Genomic DNA, 25,043 nt, shown 5'->3' on the forward strand with positions numbered 1-25,043 from the left:
CCCTGTAATGCAACAATGGCCTCTTGGTTCCACACAGCCCTGCTGCTTCACACCGGCCCCTTGGCACCATGCAGCCCAGCAGTGCCACAGTGATGAACTTAGTTCCAAGGGGTTTTGATGGTGTCACAAAGTGTCATTTCACAACTCCTGAAAGTGTCACATTTGTCTCCATGGTTCCATGGGACCCCTCAATATCACAATGGTCTGCACAGAAAGGAAACCACAGAGCCCCAGTGTTTCAGGGGCTGATAAACTGCAGTCAGCAGAGGCCAAGACCAGACAGACCAATCTGTGCTAGCAGCATTTTGTGGGAGAAATCCTTGAGGATAGGAATCTGGGAGGAAAAGTTCCCATTTTGGCCTTGGGTGCTTGTACAGAAGGGATGGTTCTTTTCCTTAGGAAGGAAAGCACCGAGCCCCAGGGTTTGAAGGAAGGTGAGAACTGGCTCTAAGGAAGACAAGGGCAGCCAGACTTGTTGGTAATGGCAGCTTTTGTATGGGAGCAATCCCTGCATATTGGAAATTTTGGAAGAGGAATCTCATTTTGGCCATGAATGCTTGAATGGGAAGGACAGTTCTTTTCCATTGGAAGGAAATCCCAGAGCCCCAGTGTTTCATGGCAACACGAGAAGAGACCCTTGACATGCCAAGGGCAGTTGGAGCAGTCAGGCCAATCCAACCAGACCTGTTCCATGTTCCCTTGGATCCACAGGGCCCTGCAGTGTCACAATGGCTGTGTCATGTTGGATCCTTGGTTCCATGAGGCCCAGCTGTGTCACACTGCCCTCTTGTTTCCAAGAGGTTCCACAGTGTCACAGTGGTTCTTTGCTCCCATGCGTCCTTGCAGTGTCACAGGGGTCTCCTTGGTGCCTTGTGCCACCAAAATGAACCCTTGGTTCCATGGGGACTCACAGTGTCACAAGGGTCTCCTTGGTTCCATGAATCCCTGCAGAGCCCCTCGATTCAACGAGGCCTCAAAGTGTCCTCATGGCCTCCAGGATTCCATGAGGCCCCAGTGTCACAATGGACCTTTGGTTCCATGGGGTCCCACACTGTTCCATGAATCCTTAGTTCCATGGGGCCCTGCAGTGTCACAATGGACTCCTTGGTTTCGTGGGGCTGCAAAGTGTCACAGTGGCCCCTTGGTTCAGTGACAACTGTGATGCCTTAAGGTTTTAGCCTTGATATTTTTCATATCCTGTACTGCATCAGTGAATATATGTAAACTCCATATAAAGTGCTAATTCATCATTTTCACCTTTTGGTCAGGAAAAACAATTCCTCCAGGCCTGAAACTCAAGGACACCCTACAGCCTCTGAAAATACAAATAAAACAAAGTTGGGGGAGAGAACTGGGGCAATATGGTTTCATTACCAGAAATTGTAATGGGAGGATTAACCCCTGATGTTGAGACAGACCAAGTTATGTATTTTTGTAAATTAAATGGTGACAATCCTTTTTGGATGTAGGCTCTATCCAAGAATTGTGCCCAGACAAAAGTATCCAGGACACAAATGCTTGGCTGCCTTGTCCTCTGGTGTTTTTTTTTAGATCATGAGAAGAATGTTTTAATTTGCCAACAGGGTTGAGAGGGCCCAAAAATCTCCCAAGATAGTGTTTGGAGGCTACAAGCAAATGACCACTATATAGGGACAAAGGAGCTTTGTGCCCAGAGGAGTGGAGACTGAAGAGAGCAGAGGAGAGCACAGACAGGACACGAGGAGAAAGGAATTTCCATCCCATGGCAGGGCTGGGGCCTCATTGCCTCCTTGTCCCTGCTCAGCAGCCTGGCAGGGGCCGCCCCATGGTGCTGCCCTTGGCATTGCACATCCCCAGAGCCCAGTGCCCCGGGAAGAGCCCTGAGCAAGGAGGGAGGGACAGGATCTGCCTTGCCAGGGGCTGGGGCTCAGCCCTTGGCCCTTGGCATTGCTGAGACACATCCAGGTTTGCTCAGCATCACAGACACCTTTCCCTTGTTTGTCCCCTCCTGTCATCACTGTGCCACCAGTGTTCTGCTCTAACTGGAACCTGGGACACTTAGTGGGGTCCCTCAGTGGCATCCATTAAAACTTCAAGAAACTTTGGAGTTTGAATATGACTTTGAGCTCTTGACAAGTTTTCTTTCAGCTCCCTCTCAGGGACTGATGTCCAGGGACTCAGCACTGTTGAAATCTCCCAGCTCTACAGAGACGGGACAATTGTGAGGCATTTTTTTGCAGGATATTATTACATTACCAGTCTTGTAAAGAGTGAAACACAAGAAATGTAAAAGTAAATGCCAGTCAATCAGAAGCCAACTTATTTCCTGGTTACAAGAACTTATAAATATTTTTCAGCCTACTGGCTATTGGCAATCTGTGGTGCTAATATTTCTAACACCAATCACCTATAATTTTACCCTACGTGGTCTTGCCACAATGCATTTTTCACAGTTCTAATTCTCCAAAATATCTGGTCTTTTTGCAAGGCCATCATTTGAGACTTGTTTCTAGTTCAATCTCTCTCTCTTCAATGTCTTTTCTATTCCATGGCCTTTCTAAGTCAGCACACCTTATCTCAGAGTTTGCATACACATGTACAAGACTGTGAGAGTATTCAGTCAGGCTTTGAGAATCCTTTACAAATCCATTTCTCACACATATCAATCACACAATGCTGTGATCACCTCTGCTCTAGAGAGAACTGTATTGAAATGCAGCCTTGAAAATAGTAATGGAGATTTCTAAGAAGGTCTTTGACATATTTCTCCATAACTGGAGTTGAAATCCTTCCTGATGAACTGTACCACAACAGAGGGACATCAAGGCAGAACTGTGGTTTGATAGGAAACCTCTCAAGAATTCAGTCATAATCAAAGTCCAAAGTTTATGATACTGTTCATGGGTCCCACTGAGGGACACAACTGAGAAAGTGTCCCCAGGTTCCAGTCAGAGCAGGAAATTGGAGGCAGAGATGACAGATGGTGTGGGAAATGCAGGCATGGAGAGCTCTCAGGGCCTTGTGCATACAGGCTCAGAGATGGAGATGGATCCAAGGTTTGACCTAAGACCTTGAAGAAGAATTGGAGAGTTAGAGCATAAAAATTAAAATCAACATAAAACAAGATTATAAGTCTGTAGTTTACATAGAAATATGTTTTAAGCAAACAGAGATATGTATTATGTGAGCAAAGCAGTATGTTAGGTAAGATAGTAAAATATTTTAAAATTTAGGAATGGAATCTATTATAAATTTAGTTAGAAGTTAAAGATGTACAAGTTAAAGTTTGTGATATGTTATATGATTGGTTGAGAAATGACGCATTGTGGCAGAGCCATGGGAAGCAAAGCAATTAATGATTGGTGTAAAAAGATGCTAGCAAACTTTGTAGAGGTATTGTATTGGCTAAAAAACTGACATAAGGCATTGTAAGTGTGAATTAGGCTTCCTCTGATATTATGGCCTTGGATGTGTTACATTTAATATCTCAGCATTCAATGAGATGGATGCAATCAACCCATAAACCACCTTTTACGATGTCTCTCAGTTGCCCTGTCCTTTGTAATATTAATCTCCTGATTGGTATTTTCTAAACACCTGGAATACTCTTTAAAATCAATAGGGATGTAGGAACACCAGGTCTACCCCATTGAAGTCAATGAGGATTTAGGGAAACCAGGTCTACCAGTTAAAATCAGTGGTGATTTTGCAGACAATTGGAGCTCAAATGGAGAAATACGTGTAAATTACAGAGAAATCATGGGCTGAATTCTGGGAATTTCTGCTCCAGGAAAGTGGTGCTGATGATCTGGAAGTCCTGGATGAATTCCTGGGACCCAGTCCCGGATCCCTGATCCCACAGCTGCAGCCTGTGCTGGAGCTGTTCCTCCAGGTAAGCCCAAAAATCTCCATTTTCAGCCCAAAATCTGGAAATTCTGAGCCCAAATTTGGGATTTTTAGCGCCAAAAAATTTTGGGACATGGGGTCTGTGATTTGAAGTGAATGGATATTGAGGAACACCAGGTCTTCCTCATTGAAATCATTTGGGAATTTTGGACACCGAGTCTATCCATTAATAGAGCTTGATTGGGAAGGATTACTGGCTTAACTGGGAGTACTGGGAGTGTCTAAGGGGTCCACTGGAGTTCCTGGGCGTACTGGGGCAAAAATGGCACCACTGGTAGGGATTGGTAGAGATAAATGGGGATAAAGTGGGCCCCATTGAAATCCATCAGAATTTAGGGATATCAGATGTAGCCAATAAAGTCATAGGGAATTTTAGCGACACCAGGTCTACCCAGTCAAAGCAATGAGGATTTTTGGGATGCCAGTTTTAGGGGGCCCAAGAGATTTTAGGTGATCCAGGTGTCCAAGGGGTACCAAGGTGTATCCAGCTGATTTTTGGGGCACCTAGGTGGGTTTTGGTGGTACTCAGGTGTAGCCAGGTGATTTCTGGGGCCTATCCAGGTGATGTTTGTGGCACCCAAGCATCCTGACTCACCCTGATGTGCCTGGAGAGGATGATGGACCTGGTTGTGTCCTCCTGGTCAGCTTGGACACAGATGACCCTTGGCAGTGGGGGGGGGAGAGGGGGGGTGTCAGGGGCACCCCCAACATTCAGGGGATACCCCCAAACTCCAGGTGAGAGCCCCCGGGGTGGGAGGGAGCCCCAAGTGATCTCAGGAGAGGATGCAGTGCAGGTACACTCAGGTGCTTTGTTCTGTGGGGTTGATGAAGACGGTGTTCTGCACAAGCTCCAGTTCTGGAATGGGCAGGGAGGGCACCCCAAAATCCCAGGGGTGCAGCAGGGTCACCCAGATTGATGTGCAGAAGAACTCTATAACCCACAAGGTAGGTTAGAGGTATGTATTTTATTTAGTACTGAGGTACATGAAGGATAGCTCTTCCAAAAACCTGCACAGCTTCAGTGACCTGCACCTCTCTTTTTATTCTCTACAAACTGGGATTGCACAATACACCTCATACACATTCATTTCCTAACTCTGCCTGTCCCTGCTTTGTATTAATATTAGCTTTAAGCATCTTTGTGACTGCGCACTGCTCCTTGTTGGTCACTCAGGTGGTCATCTAGGGGTCCTTGGGATGAAGTAAACAGTCTTCCTCTCAGCTGAACTTTTCACCTTGCCTTCTTTGCGCAGGAAAATTAGTCTTTGATCTCTTTCCAGACCTTGATACCAGTTTTTCTGGCTCAGGGGTCTGAAGAATCCCCCTTATCTCGAAGGGGCCTTGCTCTTTCACACTGTTTGCACATTCTTGCTTCTGTATCTTATCTTGTAGCCTTGCTCTCTTCTCCAGTTCCTTCAAAGACAAAGAATGTGAAGCATTCATAGAATCTTGTCATCCTCCTTCTAGTTAAAGCATCCTCCTGTATTTTTACCCTTAACTCTTTAATTTAAATTTTAATTCCCCCCGTTTCAGTTTCACAACAGCTCCTTGGTTCTATGGCCCTACAGCTTCATCTTTAATTCTTGATTCCATAGGAGTCCTGTGTATCACAAGCATCCCCCTGATTCCATGAGGCACCAGAGTGTCACAATGGTCTCTTTGGTTCCATGAGGATCCATAGTGTCTCCATGGTGTCCTTGGATCTGCTGCTGTCCTTGTCACAACTGACCCATGGTTCCATGAGGTTCTGCAGTGTCACCATGGTTGCTGTTAGAGGCTGGATGAGATCCATGTCCCGAGACACCTTGGGATGAGCTGTCAATCAAATGGAGCAAATGCATACGTGCAACACGCTTTTAGAATCACATGTCCACAGAAGGTTGTGTGCCATCCCCTGACATCCCCAGCCCTCTCTAAACCCAAATGAGTGTTAAGGAGTTTTTTCCTGGTATTTTGGATGAGAGGCACTGAGAGAAGGTTGAAGAAGCTGCTGCAGGAGTCAGCAGCAAAACTGCAAGTGCCTTGGAGCATCAGTGGCCGCCATGAGTGAGGGCAGGGAGTGCCCAAGGCTCCCCAGGGCCTGGGGAGAGCAGATCCTTGAGGGCAGGATTGCAGGAGCCAAAGGCTGTGAGCAGGGAACTGCAATGCTGAGCAAGGCCTGGGCTGGCTGGAGGAAGCAGAAAGGCCAAGGCTGAGCCCAGGCCTGGGACAGCAGGGCCTGTCCCTCACGGGTGGCTCGGGGCTGTTGCTGGGGCAGTGGGATGGCAGGGGCAGCAAGGACAAATGGCATCAGCCTGTGGGACACTCCACATGCTCATGGAACCAAGGCACAGGGTGACACTGTGGGGCCTCATGGAAACAAGAGGCCATGGTGAGCCTGCAGGGCTGTAACACCCCAGAGCAATGAAATGCTGGGGGTAACCAAAGGTTCTTTTACTTGAGTTTGGTGCACAGGAGAAACCTCAGCCAGATATTCTCAAGAGCTCAAAATGGCACAAAACTTTTAGTGGCAAAGTATAGAAAATCAAGGATTTCTGGAAAATGATTTAATATAGAATTCAATTCAACATAAAACTCTTATCATGGCAGGAATTTCTTTATCTTTGGCCATTTAACCTTAGAAACCTTTAAACATTTAATTGTTGAGGTACCCAAAACTGTTCCATATAAAGAACATTAGAATTAGAGGAAAGAGAGAGAGACAGAAAGACAGAAGCTCTCTAGAAAGACACACACACATGGCTACCAACTCCTAGGGTTCCAGTGTGGGTGAGACACAGACCCCAGGAGAAGGCAGGGTACGCACCATGGGCTGAGCTCCTGCTCTGTGTTCTCAGCCCCTGGCCCTTCGTGGGCCTCCCCCCAGGTGGGACTTGGGATGGCTCGGGCAATGAGAGCCTGGGTCAGCACCAGCCCACTGTGGGACTGACTGACAGCTCATCCCGAGGTGTCGGGGGACATGGATCTCATCCAGCCTCTGACAGCGACCATGGTGACACTGCAGAACCTCATGGAACCATGGGTCAGTTGTGACAAGGACAGCAGCAGATCCAAGGACACCATGGAGACACTATGGATCCTCATGGAACCAAGGGGCCATTGTGACAGTGTGGGAACGTGTCTCCTCACAGAACTCAGGAGTCTGTTGTGACTGATAAGGAAGAAGCCTTTACAGACAATTCAGTCACTGAACATATGGCTTCACAAGGCTACAGGTGTGGTCGGTGGATGTGGTCAGTGGGTGTGGTCATTGGGATGTGGTCAGTGAGGGGTGGTCTCTTGGTGCGGTCTGTGTGGGCAGTGGATGTGGTCATTGGGGGAGGTCAGTGGGTGCAGCCAGTTGCGGTGGTCATGAGGATATGGGCACTGTTTTTTTGGTATGGATGGAGTCAGTGAGTGTGGTCAGTGTGGGTGTCAGTGATTCTGGTCAGTGCAGGTGGTCAGTGGGGGTATGGTCAGTTTGGGGGTCATTGGGGTGTGGTCAGTTTCTGTGGTCAGTAGGTGTGGACTGTGGTTGTGGTCAGTAGGTGTGGTCAGTTGGATGTGGTCAGTAGATGTGGGTAGTGGGGGTGGTCCGTGGCAGAATTTGGTGGGCTGTGGTCAGTGAGTGTGGTCAGTGGGGTGGGGGCATTGCTGTCTTGGCAATAGGTGTGTTCACTGGGTGTGGTCAGTGGTTATGGTCAGTGGGTGTGGTCATTGTACATGGTCAGTGTGGAGTGGTCAGAGGGGGTGGTCATTGGGTTGGTCATTGGGGTTTGGTCAGTGGGTGTGGGGAGTGGATGTGGGTTGTGGGTGTGGTCCCTGGGTGTATCATCAGTTGGGAGGTCTTTTGGGTGTGGTCAAGGGGTGTGGCCAGTGGGGTTAGGTCAAGGGGGAGTGGTCAGTGGATGTGGTCATTGGGGTGTGGTCAGTGAGTGTGGACATTGGTTTCCTGATATGGGTGTTGTCATTGGCTGTGGTCACTGGTTAAGGACAATGGAGCTGTTCAGTAGGGGTATGGTCAGTTTAGGGGTCATTGGGGTGTGGTCAGTGGTTATGGTTGGGGGTTGTTAGTTGGGGTATGGTCAGCTGGGAGTCCTTTGGGCTGTGGTCAGTGGGTGTGATCACTGTGTGTGGGCAGTGGGTGTGGGCAGTTGGAAGGTCTCTGGGTGTGGTCACTGGTGTGGGCTGTGGTCACTGGTGTGGTCATTTGGGTGTGGTCATTTGGGTGTGATCATTTGGGTAGTCATTGGGTGTGGTCAGTTGGTTGCTGGGGGGTCGTGAGTGGCTTTGGGCAGTGAGAGGGTGGTCAGTGGGTGTGGTAAATGGGGTGGCCAGTGCAGTGTGGTCAGTTGTTGGTGTGGTCAGTGGAGGTGGTCTGTGAGCTGTGAGGAGTGGTGATTGGGGCTGGTCAGTGGCTTTGCTCAGTGGCTGTGTGTAGTGGCTAACAGCTGGCCTTGAGGCCTTACAGTTATAATTAATCCTGACTGTAATTTTATAACTGAAATGTTAGTAATTACTGTCACATGAACATGAAGTTTTGTGTCATCCCTTCTGTCTCCACTGCCATGAGTGATCAGCAATAACCTGACCATGGGGACAGTGGTGGAGATGGAACCCCAGCAGGGGAAGGTGACCAGGAAGAGCTGCCAGCAGCTGAGATCTGTGGAGGTCTGGACCTTGTGAATGGAAAAACCTGCTGGGGATCCTTGAAAATAGAAGACTCTTATAAAAAGAAGAAGCGGCTGGAGATATGGGAACGTGATTTTCCCCAGCAGAAAGAGAAGGGGCTCAGAGCCATGCACTGGACACAGCCATGAGAGACCAGCAGAGATGCCATGGGCACCACCCACCAGGGAAGCAGCAAGGAGAGTGAGTGCACCCTCGGGAACGCAGCATGGGAGGAGAGGCAGGAAGTGCAGGAAGCCGAGGGAGGGATGGTTGATATCCAGGACCCCTATCCTTTCCTTGCCACCCTGCTGCATTGACAGCGGAGCTCCCACAGCACTGCTATTGGCATCCCCTGTATCGTGTGTGGGTTTGACCACACTGCGAGTGCCCGAGCTGCTGCCATCACCATTGGGTGAGCAAGTGCAGCCCAGAGAGGACTGAGCCCCGGCCATGGGGGAAGGTGCTTGGCCAAGGCCAAAGGAGGCTCCCTGTGTGCCCTGCTGCCCTCTCCCTGAGCTCCTGAGAGCTCTGCAGCCCCTCCTGCCATCCCATCTGCCCAGGCCAGCACAACAGCCCTGGCCTTGGGGCCCTCCAGAGCTGCTCCTGCTCCAGGCCCAGGGCCCATCCCAAAGCTGGGGCAGCCACAAAGCTGGGCTCATTTCTGCTCATTACTGCTCTGATGAGGATGGATCCTCAATGATTTAGAGGTTGCTGAAGAATTTTACTACTCCAGAAGCCTCTTTTTTATGGAGTTCAGAACCTCAGAGACAAAAGCTCATAAACATTTGTTCAAAACAGATGAAGAAAAAAGCATAAGTGAATAAGTGGGAATAAGTGAAGTTATCAAATCCTCTGTTATTAATTAGATGCGTTTCAGAACTGTATTCCAAGAGAATATAACATATTGACAACAATGCAGAGAGAAGTATTTTGTCCTGTTAGGTTTACTTTTCCTGTTTCTAGGTTGACATCAGCAATGTCCAATTAATATTGACCCCCAGAACCGTCTAGTGCAATCTGAAGAGATATGAAAATCAAGACCCTTCATGGCTGACAATCAGTCACGCTTTGTCCCCACACCCTTCCTACCATTTCCGTCATCCAGCTCCAGTGATTGCTATGGATCAGGAATGGTGTGGCCAGCAGGAGCAGGGCAGTAATCCTTCCCCTTTGTTTGGCATTGCTTAGGCAGTACCCTGAGTGCTGTGTCCAGTTCTGGGCCCCCCAATTTAGGGAGGACATGGAGGAGCTGGAGTGTGTCCAGAGAAGGCGACAAGGCTGGCGAGGGGTCTTGAACACAGTTCCTCTTAGGAGTGGTTGATGGAGCTGAGGATGTTTATCCTGGAGAAGAAGAGGCTCAAGGGAGACCTCATCACTCTCTACAAATCCCTGACAGAAGGGAGCAGCCAGGTGGGGGTCAGGCTCTTCTCCCAGGGAGCAAAGACATGAGAAGAGGATGCAGCCTTAAAGCTGCACTAAGGGAGATTTAGGCTGGACATTAGGAAATATTCTTCACAAAAAGGGTGATTGGAAGGTCATTGGAATGGGCTGTGGAGAGGTAGGTGCGTCACCATTCCTAGAAGAGTTTCAGGAAAGACTGGATGTGGCACTGAGTGCCATGGTCTGGGTGACAAGGTGGTGTTGGGTCACAGGTTGGACTTGATGCTCTCTAAGGTCTTTTCCAGCCTGGGTGATTCTGGGATGATTGTGACACTGCAGGGCCCTGGGGAAGCAAGGGGCCACTGTGACACTGCGGGGCCTGGTGGAACTGAGAGGACCGGAGTGACACTGTGTACGACATGGCACCATAGAGCCAAGGGGCCATTGTGACACTGTGGGGATAAATGGAATCAAGGAGTCCATGGTGACAGTCTGGGTCCTCGTGGAACCACAGAGGTCACTGTGACACTGCAGGGCCTTGTGGAACCAAGGGGCCATTGTGACACTGTGGGGGTAAATGGAATCAAGGAGTCCATGGTGACAGTCTGGGTCCTCGTGGAACCACAGAGGTCACTGTGACACTGCAGGGCCTTGTGGAACCATGCAGAGCATTGTGACAGAGCAGGGCCTCGTGTAATGATGGGGCCATTGTGACACTGTAGTGCCCCATGGAACCAAGGGGCCAGGTCTGCTCGACAGGGACTCTTAGAATGAAGGAAACATGTATGACATTGTGGTGCCTCTTGAGACCAAGAGGCCATTGTGACACTGGGAGGCCTCATGGAATCATGGAGACAATTGTGAGACTTCAGGGACTCATAGAACTGCGGTGGTACCAAGTTTTCTGGCAGTGTTCATGTGCAAGAGAGTAGGAGGGCTCTGCAGAGGGACCTGGACAGGCTGGATCCAGGGCCCAAATCCAACAAGGTGACATTTAACGAGACCAAGAATGGGGACCTGCGCTTTGACCACAACAACCTCTGCAGTGCTCCAGGCTGGGGACAGAGTGGTTGGAAATGGTCCAGGCAGAAAGTGACCTGGGGGCAGTGATGGACAGCAGAGTGGACATGAGCCAGCAGTGTGCCCAGGTGGGCAAGAAGGCCATTGGCACCTGAGACTGGATCAGGAATGGTGTGGCCAGTGTGATTCTTCCCCTGTGCTCTGCACAGCACCTTGAGTGCTGTGTCCAGTTCTGGGCCCCCCAATTTAGGAAGGACATGGAGGGGCTGGATTGTGTCCAGAGAAGAGCAACAAGGCTGGTGAGGGGTCTAGAATACAAGTCCTGTGAGGAGGGGCTGGGAGAACTGGGATTGTTTATCCTGGACAAAAGGAAGCTCAGGGAGACAAGGCAGTGTCAGGGCACAGGTTGGACTTGATGATCTCCAAGGCCTTTTCCAGCCTTCCTCGTTCTGTGATTCTCTGAAACCACCCCTTGAGCAGTTCAGGATGAACCCTGGGCCTCCTCCTCAGAAGGTGCAGCAGCCCAGGTCCCTCAGCTTCTCCTCACAGCCCCCAAAGCCCATCCTGTCAGTCCTGCAGAGCCTCTCCAGCCCCTCCTCATTGCCCACAACAGGGAGCCCCACAGCCAGACACACCAGCCCAGATGTGCCCCCCTGGTCTGTGGTGCCTCTGGCAAGGGAGCGGCACCAGGCACTGCAGGACCCTGCAGACCATTCCTGGACCACTTGGAGGATGATCCTGCACCCCAAGGGACATTCCCAATGTGCCAGATCAGGAAGTGAAATGGGGAGTGGGGACAGAGAGGAAAGGGATGGGTGGTTTGCAGGGGAGGTTACAGGGAAGCGCAACAGGAAGAAATCGGGATCAGGAAAGAGTAAAGAAAGCAAAGATGAAGCAAAGGAAATGCTCAGAGCAGTGTGGGGGTGGCTGCCAGGCAGCCCTGGCTCTGAGCAGCAATGTCTGCAATGGGACAGGAAAGTCACAGCTCATGGGAACAAACTTTCTGTCTGACTTCAGAGGCCACGACAAACCTGAGTGGTTTCCCTCTGGTCCCGCAGGCCTTGCTGGCCCCAGGGGCTGATGGCATTTGTGCTCCCTCAGGTCCCTCTGCCCACAGCAGCACCATGGCGGTGCTGACGCCTGCTCTGTGCAATGCAAACAGGGGCTCCTGAGGCAGTGCTGCTGTGTGTGTGCCTGCAAGGATGGGGCACCTGTGTGAGCTGGGGGAGAGGCCAGGGCTGCAGAGGGGGGATGTTGTTGGCAGGTGCACGAGGACGCTCTGGGACGCTGCCCTGGGGTGTCCAGCGCACTGGGGATGGATCAGCCCCTGCTCTGCTGCTCCTTGCCAGGCTCTCCCCTTGCAGGGACCTTGCAGAGCACCAGCCATGCTGTTTGGGCCCAGCCTGCCCACGGCCAGCCTGGGGCTGCTCCCGGGGCTTTTCTGTGCTCAGCGTTGGCCTGGCCAGGTGTTCTGGAGAGAGCCTGGGCAAGGAGCCTCCAGCCCCCAGGCCCTGCCCTGAGGTGTCAGCGCTGCCCCAGCAGTGCCCATGGCCTGTCCCTGCTGCAGCCCTGGCACTGCCACCCCCAGGGCTGTGCCCGGCCCCGAGAGCACTCAGGCCCTGCAGCAACACCAGGGGCAGGAGGGCAGCGGGACAGTGGCACGGGAGCAGCACTGGCAACACCAAGTGCTGCTGCTGCTGCTGCTGGGCACAGCTGCTGTGCCAGCACTGATCTGCCCCAGCTCTGCACACAGACATTGCTGCTGCAGCTCCAGAGAAGGGAACAGAAGGGGCATCTCTGGAAAAAAATGTGCTGGGAGAGAGATCCTTTAGTTCATTAAAGACCCTTAGATCACAGCTACTTACTGAAACCCTCTGTGGACACAGTGAATGTGGAGAGAAAAAAATGAGAAATGGAACAAACGAAGGCTTGTCTTTGTATACTATGTTAAAAAATACAGAAAGAAAGGAACAAAAATGCACAAACAAATCAACAAGAACTATCAAAAATTGTTTTTATTAGATGGGATTAGGCCAGCAGATTAATGTTTTTGTAATACTTGAGTCATCAATCTCCACAGTGCAGCCTTGAGCTCCTGGTTCCTCAGGCTGTAGATGAGGGGATTCAGGGCTGGAGGCACCACTGAGTACAGAACTGACAGGGCCAGATCCAGGGATGGGGAGGAGATGGAAGCAGGTTTCAGGTAGGCAAACGTGCCAGTACTGAAGAACAGGGAGAGCACAGCCAGGTGAGGGAGGCAGGTGGAAAAGGCTTTGTGCCTTCCCTGCTCAGAGGGGATCCTCAGCACAGCCCTGAAGATCTGCACATAGGAGAAAACAATGAACACAAAACAACCAAAGATAGGAAAAGCACTAACAGCAAGAAGCCCAAGTTCCCTGAGGTAGGAGTGTGAGCAGGAGAGTTTGAGGATCTGGGGGATTTCACAGAAGAACTGGCCCAGGGCATTGCCCTGGCACAGGGGCAGGGAAAATGTATTGGCTGTGTGCAGCAGAGCATTGAGAAAGGCACTGGCCCAGGCAGCTGCTGCCATGTGGGCACAAGCTCTGCTGCCCAGGAGGGTCCCGTAGTGCAGGGGTTTGCAGATGGACACGTAGCGGTCGTAGCACATGATGGTCAGAAGGTAAATCTCTGCTGAGATGAAGTACGAAAAGAAAAACACCTGAGCAGCACATGCAGAGTAGGAGATGTTGTTGGTGTGCCAGAGGGAATTGTGCATGGCTTTGGGGACAGAGGTGCAGATGGAGCCCAGGTCAGTGAGGGCCAGGTTGAGCAGGAAGAAGAACATGGGGGTGTGCAGGTGGTGGCCGCAGGCTACGGCGCTGATGATGAGGCCGTTGGCCAGGAGGGCAGCCAGGGAGATGCCCAGGAAGAGGCAGAAGTGCAGGAGCTGCAGCTGCCGCGTGTCTGCCAATGCCAGCAGGAGGAAGTGCCTGATGGAGCTGCTGTTGGACATTTCTGCACTCTGGGCATTGGGTTCTGTCATGGAGAAAGAGACAGTGAAGAGATAGAGGACACACCTGTAACCAAAATCAAAGCCATTTCCCTGACATCCTCTCCTCTCACACACATAGACACAATTTACATTTTAAGAATTTCAGAGTAGATTTGTAAACTTCCCCCATATCTCTCCTAGTATTTCTTGATATGAGAAATCTCACCATTTCTGCTCCCCTCAGGGAGACCAGAGCATGTTCTGTGAGGCAGAGTGGTGAGTGGAGGGAGCAGGAAGATGATCCAGCATTCTGACCAGTTCAGAGTTTCTCTAGGCTTTAACCTTGTTGAGGTGGAGGGTGATTATCCTCCCATGGTTCCCTTAAAAACCAACAGCTACTCCTGAGAACAGATGGATCCACCAGAGTCTGGCATCACAACTGTAACCAAGGAATTCTGTTGCTCATTTTACCAACCCAACAGCATGTGCAGTGCCAGAACAGCTCTGCCTTTCCCCATTCATCTTATAACTCAAAGATGCTTTTGGAAAGGTTGTCATCCATGATTAAAGCTCCATGTTTGGACTGAAATCTCAGGGAGAGTTCCAAGTGTCCCAGTGGTGTCACTGGAGTAAGGGAGATGCAGCTCCTTCCCTGGCTGCAATGACAGCATTGCCCACAGCCGGGCACTGGGGACAGCGTCACCCTGAGCCAGCTGTGCCCCCTCCCAGAGCCCCCAGTGCCGGGCAGCTGCTCCCAGCCCTGTGCTCTGCAGAGGGAACTGGGCCCGGGGCTGCAGAGCTGCCCCACGGCTCTGCTGCAGCTCTGCCTGCACAGGAGGGGCTTCACGCCTTGGAGCCCCAGCCCTGAGGGCAGAGGCTTGGCTGGGGGACAGGAGGGAGGGGGCTTCTTCAGACCGAGGGGCTGCACTGCATGGGGGGGATCCTCTGGAGATCTCTGAACTCTCCCTGACACAACATTTCTAGGTTTTTGTTTTCTCTCCTTCCCTGAACTTCTCTCTGCTACCTGCCCGTTTTCCTTCTGGAGGTGTTTCCCTGTCTCTGATCTCTCCCTGCCAGCACTCACACACCCCAAATCTCTGTGCACTCTCCTTGTCCCTACAGAACTCTGCCTGTCTGCAGGGCACTGGCTGGTGTCAGGTTCTGTTTGCAGCTTGGAGAAAGGACAGGTCAGACTGAGCCTGATGGGTCCAGCACAGGGGATGCTGGTGCTGCCCCAGGGCAGAGCGGCTGAAAGCACATTAGGAAATGCCTGTGATCATATTGATCACTAAAAATAACAGTTTGCATGTCTCAGGCATTTGTGAAAATTCATATTACCTTTAATATTTATCCCCTCCCTCCCTGCCATTCTCCTATACTAGGAAACCAAATACAATATCTTAGGAATCTTCTCCATTTGTACCAAAACCTTGTCTTGGAAATATTGTATGACATATCAGAACACCTTATCATGTCAGAGCTTCATGAGCATTTCACCTGACCTGCACCAGAAATACTCAGAGTTGTACTCACAGAGTCTGTGGGCATTGGGATGTTCCAGCTTTAGGAGATCACTGCAGGAGCTGCAGCTGCATTGTCCTGCAGCCAGAGGCTTCCTGTGTCCAGGGCTGGGAGTGATTCTGCCCCAGGCACTTGTGAGCATCTTCCCAGCCCTGACTGATTGAAGATCTCTGTGCCTCTGTGCTGTGCCTGGGATGGCTGCAGGCAGTGCCCTCAGCCCTGCTGGGCTGGGAGAAGAGCTGCTCATCAAGAGAAATGGGTTTATGAAGCTCTTCTTCATTGCCAGGACTGTCCTCTGTGCCAGGATCCCAGTCCAGCCCAGCAGCACAGACACAGCACAAGGACTTTAATGAACCTCTCTGGGATTTTGTGCTGAGACCCTGAACATCAGTCCCTGAGAGAGAGGTGGAGAAACCTCTCAAGAACCCAAAGTCAGAATCAAACTCCAAAGATTCTAAAAGTTTTAATGGGTCCCACTGAGGGACACAACTGAGAAAGTGTGCCCAGGTTGCAGTCAGAGCAGGAAATTGGAGGCAGTGATGACAGGAGGGGACAAAGAGAAGCCAAGTCTTGGTGGCCTGGGGCACAGCAGGGTCTGTGCCACCAAGGGCTGTGAGCAGACACCTTGTCCTGAGCCACTGGGGCCTCCTGGCACAGCCCCAGCAAGGCTGGGCACTGTCAGCCCTTGTCCTGCCCTCAGCATCCCCCCACATGCCAGTGGCCTCAGGGATCTGCTGGGACCAGTCCCTGGGGAGCCTTGGTCAGGAATGGCCCTGGGGGCTCCTTCATGCTCCCAGGGACTGCAGGTTTTTCAGAGGACTTGGGGTTTTGCTCTTGCCTTGGACTCTCTGAGAGCTTTGTGCAATCATGGCCTCCAATTCTCTGCTGTAATTAGTCTCTTGAGAGACTTTCTCAGTAACAACACTCAGTTGGGCTCATCAATGTTACAAGTTACTTCAGTTTTTTTGAGGTACTTTCCTTTGTCCTTTCTTCTATGAGTCTCTGAGAGTTTTTTGGGCAATCGTGGCCTCCAGTTGTCTCCTCCAAGGAGTCCATGAGGATCCAGTGTTGGGGATGGACCTTAGTGGATCCTGTTAATTCTTTGAGAAACTTTGGCTTTTTCTTATGCCTTGGACTCCCGGAAAATTTTGTGCAATCTCCTGTCTGGCCCTGAGGTTCAAGGCATCAGCACCAAATGCACCACGGGGCTCACTGGGATCAAACAAGTCCTGAAAAACCATGGCTCTGCCTTGATTTCCCTCTGGTCTGGTGCTGTTGATCAGGAAGTTTTTCAAATCCAGTTATAGAGAATTATTTCAATGAACTTCTAAGAAATATGGATTCCTAGTTTAGAGAGTGTATTTTATTGCTGTTCTCTTTAGAGCAGAGGTGATTGCAGCATTCTGTGGTTGAAATGGATCTAGGGTCTCTCTTAAGGAGTTTTATCCTGCTCAGAGAAGCTGTGCCTTGAGATCTGACCCAGTGTGGACCAACTTGCTCCACATTTCCCAATGATTTCAGGAATCAGGACTTGACACCAAAATTCTAGAGAGTATGTTTTATGTTTGTCCAGCTGGGACACGTGGAGGGGATAACTCCTCCAAACCATGCATACCTGGTCAAGACAGGTTCCAGGTAGAAATACACATTGATCCCACCAGCCCACACCTCCCTGCCCACCCATCTCCACCTTCTCTCCCTTTGTATTATAATTAGCTGCCACACCTCCTGGAGGTCGTGTCCGGCAGTGGTTCCAACTCTATTACCTCATGGCTGGTGGTGATGGCATATCCTGCATGCCTTTTGCCATTCAGGACATAGCTGCTTCTGTCCCTGAACCAGCCCTCTGCATCTCCCATAGGAACATCCTTCAAATCCGGGCAGCTTGGGTATGTTGCTTTGATGGTTTCCAAGCAGTCATGGTGTACTGGTTCCACTGTGTTCCCAGTGAGGAAAGAAGCTGGATTGACAATGTTAGTGACCACAATCTCCACATCATCCTGTTCCACCAGTATGGACTGGTATGTCAGGAACCTCTGTGGAGAAAGCCAGTACCTGCCCTTCACTTGTAATACTGCAGACACTCTATGGGACACCAACACAGTCATCTTTTTGTCCCAAGGTGAATTTTCAATATTTAGCACTGGATATTTAGCACTACTGCTGCTACCACACACAAAGGCATCCTGGCTACCCTTTTGCAGTCCCATCCAATTGCTTGGAGATGTAGGTGACTGCTCTGTGATATGAACCTGAATCTTGTGCCAATATTCCCAGGGTGATTCCCTGTTTCCCATGAGAAAACAAAAAGAAAGGCTGACTCACGTCAGGGAGTCCCAGAGCTGGAGCTGACCTCAGGGCCTTTTTCATTTGTTCAAAGGCTCCTATGCCCTGTTTGTCCCATTGCAGATGCTTCTGTCTGGAGTTGATTACTGCATACAGGGGTTTAACATGCAGCTCCTACTTACAGATCCAAAGGCAACACTACCTGGTCGTTTTGAGAAAAGTTCTCAGTTTCTTCCAATCTGTAGTTTTGTTGTCTGGCATAAAGCCTTCTTTTTGGGCTTGCCCCTTTGCCTCACACTGATTTTATACCCCAAGTAAGTGTCTTCTTGCTGCATTGTCCGGGCTTTCTTTTTAGAAACTGGGTACCCTTGGAGCCTCAAAATTTTAAGAGACTTATAGTCCAAGCCATGCAAGTATCTTCTGTCTCAGTGGCAATCAGGATGTCATCTACGTATTGTAGCAGTCTCCCCTTCCTGCGTGGTGTTTCCCAAGACTCGAGATCCTTGGTGAGTTGGTTACCAAATATGATGGGGGAATTCTTGAATCCTTGAGGCAGCACAGTCCCAGTGAGCTGGGTCTTTCATCCACTTTTAGGATTTTCCCATTCAAAGGCAAATACCTTTTGTCTGGCTTCACAGAGAGGGAGGCAAAAGAAAGCATCTTTGAAATCTAAACCAGTAAACCAGGTTAGTTCTGGTGTCAATGCTGTTAACAAAGTATATGGGTTTGCTGCTGAAGGATATAAATCCTCTACTATTCTACTGAGTGCTCTTAAATCCTGGACTACTCTGTATGTTCCATCAGGTTTATGAACCAGTAATATGGGAGTGTTGAAATCAGATTTGCATTCCCTTAACAGACCCCATTGCAAGATTTTTTTTGTCACCGTCTGGATTCCCTCCCTATCCTCTCTTCTCAAGGGATATTGTTTTGTCTTTACTGCTCATTGTCCCTCTTTAAGCTTTACCCTTACTGGTGATGCATTTTTAGCTCTTCCTGGCTTCTCAGTGGCCCACACACCAGGGCTCACCTGGCCAGTGAGATCTTCACCCATTTTTAATTCGATGGGAGCATCAACTAAAAGTCAACTCATTATTTGAATATATTGTTGAGTATACACCTCCAGAGCAATCTCCCCTTTTCCAAATCTGATTGTTGCATCCAATTATTCAAGCAAATCCCTTCCAAGGAGTGCATGTGGTGAATTAGGCATGTATAAGAATTTATGCAAGCTTAATTGTTTTCCCAATTTTTATTTTAGTGACTCACAAAAATAAGCCTTTTCTGCTTGGCTGGTGGCTCCCTTAACTATATTGTGATCTTCTCCCACTTGAGTAAGAGCTGTGTTTAAAAGTGAATGTGTTGCCCTTGTATCAATCAGAAATTCTATTGCTTTTGATTTTCTCTTTCCCCTAGCTTTGTTATAACTGGAGCACAATCTAGGGAAGACCACGCTGGTTCTTGTCAGTCTTTATTTACATTTGCTACCACTCATGCCCCTTTGTTTCCCTTCTCCCAGCTTTCTGGGCATTCATTTGTTCGGTGGCTTCATTGCTTAGAGATTGCACATTGGTTTCTCCCCAGGTGGGGAGGGGAAGCCCCTTTTAAAAATTGTTGTCTTCCCTTTTAACTGCTGCAATCACCCTTTCTCGTTTCCCTTTATTCCCTTCTTCTCAATTGCTAAACACCCTCCAGTCTTCATCCAGTAATATTTCGAAGTTTCTTCCTTCAGTGGGTTTTAATTTTTTATGTCTTGTATCAGTGGCGGATTGACCTAAAACTAAAATTAAAACTAAAATAAAAAGCTAACTGCTGTATTCCAATGTCTGATTCTGGGTCCAAAGGTGTACTGTGACACATTGTGTCTCTCAGCCTGTCCAAGAACTCAGATGGTGACTCAAAGGGACCTTGTTTAATGGCACACAAAGATGACCAGTTAATAGATTTGGGGATGGCTTTCTCTATTCCCTTTGCAATCCACTCCTGATATTCTTGTAACTTCTGTCTTTCTGCCATTCTATTCACATCCCCCTTTGGATCCTGGAGGGAAAAAATTCCTTTACATCCTCCCCCCATGTCTTATAGTGCTCCTCGGCCAAATCCCCAAATACCTTTAGAATGAGCTGTTTCTCTGTTTCTGTCATTCTATGTAACAGTAACTGTAAAATCATTTCAGTCCAGGTTATCTTTTTTTACTATTCAACAGAAGTGTCCAGCTATACTTACAGGGTCAATTTTTCAATCCTTTAAATTCTTTATCCAAATTTCCAAATCATTGGTATTGAAGGGAACCTTCAGTAACATCATGGCTCCATCTGGTCCCACTGCTTCTCCAAGAGGTGTTTGCAAAAGTATTGGTTGTTCCCTAGGTTTGCCCTTGTATGGGAGGACACTGGACTGCCTGGGAGCGTTGGAGTTTGATCTGGTGCCCTTCCTGGGCTCCCACCCAACTCCAGTGATTGAGGAGGGGACATCATCCAGATCAGAGTCTTCTTCATCATACACCTTGTTATATTTTTAGTGCATGTCTGACCAAGACTACAGGCTGAGCAGCATTGTTTGAATTTATGCAGGACCCTTCTGTTTTCTCTTTCCATTGCTAGGATCAGTAGGTCTTGTAGAAGATTAATACCACAATCCTTTTGCCATTCTGGGTGGTTTTATAAGGTGAAAAACATTTCTGCATATGATGCCTCATCTCATTTTCCTTCCCACCTTAAAAAATAACATTAATTGCAACATGGTGTTATAGTTTGTGCATCCATTTAATGGCCCCTTTGCCTCATCTTCTAATGTATGCAGAGGCCACCACTGATGACAATATTTTATTAAAACCCCTTTGCTCTCCATTCCTCTTTTCCCCACAACTTCCTTCCAATGGGGTAGTATGCATCCTAAAGGGCTCCTCCTTGGCACTTTTTTGCTTTGCTGGGTCCTCCTGATTTATCTCCTTATTTCCCTTATCTCCTCTCCCAAAACTCTGCTGGCAATGTTCTTTCACTTCCTCCCAGTGGTCCTCAAAAACATGCCAACCCTCGGGGATTGAATTACTCTTTCCACAGATCAACTCCACAGTCTCACACTCCACATGAATGAATTCCTGAATATGATGCCCTGGGTCCAGGGTACACCTGGGCCATGTAGGCACCCACCTCCTAGATGTGCATTACCACTTCCTTTTACACCAATGGCACCGTAGGAGGACCCAGGCTGGAGGCCACCTTGGTGCCCAAATTGCTAGTCCACATGCAAGGCAAGGAACTCGTCTAACCCTTCTAGGTTCCCTTTTGATTAGAGGTTGCTCCCAATCAAAAGCCAGATAACTCTCTCTTGAATCTGAGACTATTCCTCCTGAATATACCTGCTCTGACTGCTCCATCCTCCTGTACCACCCGTACAAGTTTCCCTTGGTCCCTCAAGAAATCCAGGGGCTCAAGCTGAAACCACCTGAAAAGGGCTTCCTCGCTTGGTCGAGCCTACATCCCTCTCTCCCTAGTGTCCCAAAAAATCACTTCCCTGTCATTGAGAGTTATAGACACAAGAGGGCAGAAATACCTCCAAAACAACAGAGTCCTCAGAAAAGAACAGAAATCCTAACCCACTGCAATTACAGTTAATCACACAAGAGGGTAGTGTGACATCAAAGGTATTGCAAAAGTCCACCTGAGAAAACATAGAAAACGTTACCCAAAATCCAAAATCTCCACCACCAAAATCAGAGTGATGCAAACACAAAACTCCAATCACCATGAGCAGGTGTCCCTAGTGTCTTAGCGGCCTCCTTACCTTGGTGCCACCCCCAAAAGTATTAATAAAACGTACTTCTAGGGTATATAGGAGGTTGGCTGTTTGCTTCCACAGTGAGGGAGCAGGGAGTGGAGATCCCCTCCAGAAAAAAGTCCAGGGCACACTGGGATGTCCATGTCCAATGCACTCAGCAGCCAGACAAAGAGCTCCTGGCTGGCCTTGCCAATTGATTTCAGGAATCAGGAGCTGACAAACAAAATTGTGGAGAATATGTTTTATTTCCAGCTGGGACACGTGGAGGGGATATCTCCTCCAAACCATGCATACCTGGTCAAGACAGGTTCCAGGTAGAAATACACATTGATCCCACAAGCCCACACCTCCCTGCCCACCCATCCCCACCTTCTCTCCCTTTGTATTATAATTAGCTGCCACACCTCCTGGAGGTCGTGTCCGGTGGTTTTTGGGATGAAGGCCGGGTGTCTTCCTCAGTGATCAGCGTTTGACCTCTCCTTCTGGGCAGGTGCAGTGCAGGTTTGTCTCTGCCTCAGGTCAGCTTGTCCTGCTCCAAACCACCCGTCTGCTCCTGGCTGGTTTCTGGAGCCACAGGTTTCTGCTCTGTAGGGTTTGTGCAATAGCCAGGTCTTGCTTTGCTGAGTTTTCACAGTATATCTTCTCTTAATGGATTTTTTTTCCTGGCAACTAAGTTCCTGTGTGGTTTGTTCCATACTGTTCCTGCCATGTGTTCTATTTCCCCTCTACCTGCTTAAGCATCTTATAGGCTTCTAAAATTCTGAATTTTCAAACCCATATATACCATGTATTTCAAAACCATACCCTGTCTCACTAGTCCACACTTGGAGCCTCTAGACCACACTGGAAGCAGGTTTGGGCACATCAATCCTTACTGGTTTATACTGGGAGCTGCTGCCAAAGGACTCAGGGGCTCAGGGGTGGCTCCCAGTACTTACTGGTTTATACTGGTGCCCTCCCAGTCCATGCCTGGGAACAACAGCAGGCACTGGCAGCCGGGCAGGACCCCGAGGCCCAGCTAGCCTTCACTGGAGCCCTGCTGAGCCGCTGCTTCTCCAACTTCTCAGCCTGGAACCTGCACTCACCAGGAGCTCCAGCAAGGGTGAGGCCAGTGCTAAAGGAAGGAGAGGGATTCCCTGTAAAAATTCGCAGAACTTTATGGGAAAATACAAAATCCCCAAATTTTCCAACCTCTCCTTCACATGAAGTGGGAGATGGTGGGCTCTGTTGGGTTTAATGGATAGACCTGGTGTCCCTAAATCCCCATTGACTTTTATGGATAGACCTGAACTCCTGCACACCTGGGTATTCACATATTGGTGTGTCCCCCACTGCCCCCCTGAGATTTTGGGGTGCCCCCTTTGCCACCCCAGAGCTGGAGCTGGTGCAGAACTCTGTCTTCACCAACCCCACAGACCAAAACACTTCGGTGTACCTGTGCTACATCCTCTCCTGAGGTAACTCGGGCCTCTCTCCCACCCCTGTGGCCCTCACCTGGACTTTTGGGCTGCCCTCTGAATGTTGGGGTCCCTTTTGGCAGTTCTGCCACCGAGGGTCATCTGTCCACATTGACTGGGCTGTCATCTTCTCCCAGCCTGTCAGGGTAAGTTGGGACACTTGAGTGCCCCAAAGAAACCCCCTGGATATCCCCAGAAATGATCAGGGTACACCTGAGTACTGCTCAAAATTACTTGGATCCCCCCAGCAATCACCTGGGTACACCTGGGTACTGCTCAAAAAATTACGTGGATACACCTGGGTACCCCCAAAAATATCCTGGACCATCTCAAAAATTACATGGATACACCTGGTTACCCCTTGGACAAATGTTTCAACCAAAAAAAAAACCTGGGCCCCCCCAAACCTGGTGTCCCAAAAATCCTCATGGCTTTGACTGGGTAGACTTGGTGTCCCTGAATCCCCATTGACTTTAATGGACAGATCAGGTGTCCCTAAATCCCTACTGATTTCAATGGGGTAGACCTGGAGTCCTATTTATATTCATTTATCTCTACTAATCCCTCCCAGTGGTCCCACTTTTGCCCCAGTGGTCCCACTTTTGCCCCAGTGTTCCCAGTAATCCCAGTGCCCCACCTTTGCTACTCCCAGTGCTCCCAGTTTAGCCAGCAACCATTCCCAAACTCTATTAGGGGGTAGACCTGGTGTCCCCCCCCAAAATCCACTTTGACTTCAGTATGTAGACCTGATTCCCCAAGGTTTTTGGTGCTAAAAATCCCATTTTGGGGCTGAAAATGGAGATTTTTGGACTTGCCTGGATGCACAGCTCCAGAAAAGGCCACAGATGTGGGGTCAGAGATTCTGGATTGCCTCCCAGGAATTCATTCAGGACTTTCCAGAGTGTCAGCGACACAAGTCTGGAGCAGAAATTCCTGGAATTCAGCCCAAGATTTTCCCCAGATTTTCTACAAATTTATCCAGTTTTTCCAGTTTTTGCACCAAATGGCCACAAAATCCCCACTGACTTGAATGGATAGACCTGGTCTCCCTAAATCTTCATTGATATCAGTAGGGCAAATGTGATTTCCTTAAATCCACATTGACTTCAACAGGATAGACCTGGTGTCCCTACATCCCTATTCAATTCAATGGAGCACTCCTGATGTCTGAAAAATCCCTATCAGGAGATTAAAATTACAACAGATGGGGCAATTGAGAGATGTTGTAAAAGAAATTATTTATTGCTTTATTGCATCAGTCTCATTGAAGGGTGAGATATTAAAGGTGTTACATCCAACACCATAATTTCAGAAGTCATCTATTCTTAGTTACAATGCCATATGTCAGGTTATTCGTCAATCCAATACTTCTGTGAACTTTGCTAGTGTCTTTTGACACCAGACATTAATTGCTTTCCTTCCCATGGCTTTGCTGCAGTGTGTCATTTTTCAACTAATCATAAAACACTTCACAAACCTTCACTAATGCATCTTAAGCTTTTAGCCTTATAACAGGTTCTATTGCTAATCTTTATAATCTTTTACTATCTTACTTAACATACTGCTTTGCTTACATAATACACATCTCTGTTTGCTTAAAACACATTTCTACTTAAACTACAAACTTATATTCTTGTTTTGTGTCTATTTTACTTTTAATGCTCTAACTCTCCAATTCTTCTCCAAGGTCTTAGGTCAAACCTTGGATCCATCTCCATCTCTCAGCCTGTATGCACCAGGCCCTGGGAGCTCTCCATGCCTGCATTTCCCACACCACCTGTCATCTCTGCCTCCAATTTCCTGCTCTGACTGGAACCTGGGCACACTTTCTCAGTTGTGTCCCTCAGTGGAACCCATGAACAGAATCAGAAACTTTGGACTTTGATTATGACTGAATTCATGAGAGGTTTCCTATCAAACCACAATTCTGCCTTGATTTCCCTCTGCTCTGGTGCAGTTCATCAGGAAAGTTTTCAACTCCATTTATGGAGAAATATGTCAAAGAACTTAGAAATCTCCATTGGTATTATCAAGGCTGCATTTTATTACTGTTGTCTCTAGAGCAGAGGTCATTGTAGCATTTTGTGATTGATACTTGTGAGAAATGGATT

General features: G+C 48.9%; 1 protein-coding gene across 1 annotated transcript; it reads right to left on the reverse strand.

The window, feature by feature from the left end:
- Window positions 1-4,106: 4,106 nt before the first annotated feature.
- LOC134057265 (olfactory receptor 14J1-like) lies at window positions 4,107-13,534 on the reverse strand (the record flags this gene model as incomplete). Its single annotated transcript, XM_062514262.1, has 4 exons — window positions 4,107-4,136; window positions 4,481-4,547; window positions 5,168-5,298; window positions 13,049-13,534. Coding segments are annotated over 4 exons (714 nt in total), but the record flags the coding sequence as incomplete, so codon positions are not given.
- Window positions 13,535-25,043: the final 11,509 nt, after the last annotated feature.

This window comes from Cinclus cinclus, unplaced genomic scaffold (assembly GCF_963662255.1).
Source record: "Cinclus cinclus unplaced genomic scaffold, bCinCin1.1 SCAFFOLD_32, whole genome shotgun sequence".
Lineage (NCBI taxonomy): Eukaryota > Metazoa > Chordata > Aves > Passeriformes > Cinclidae > Cinclus > Cinclus cinclus.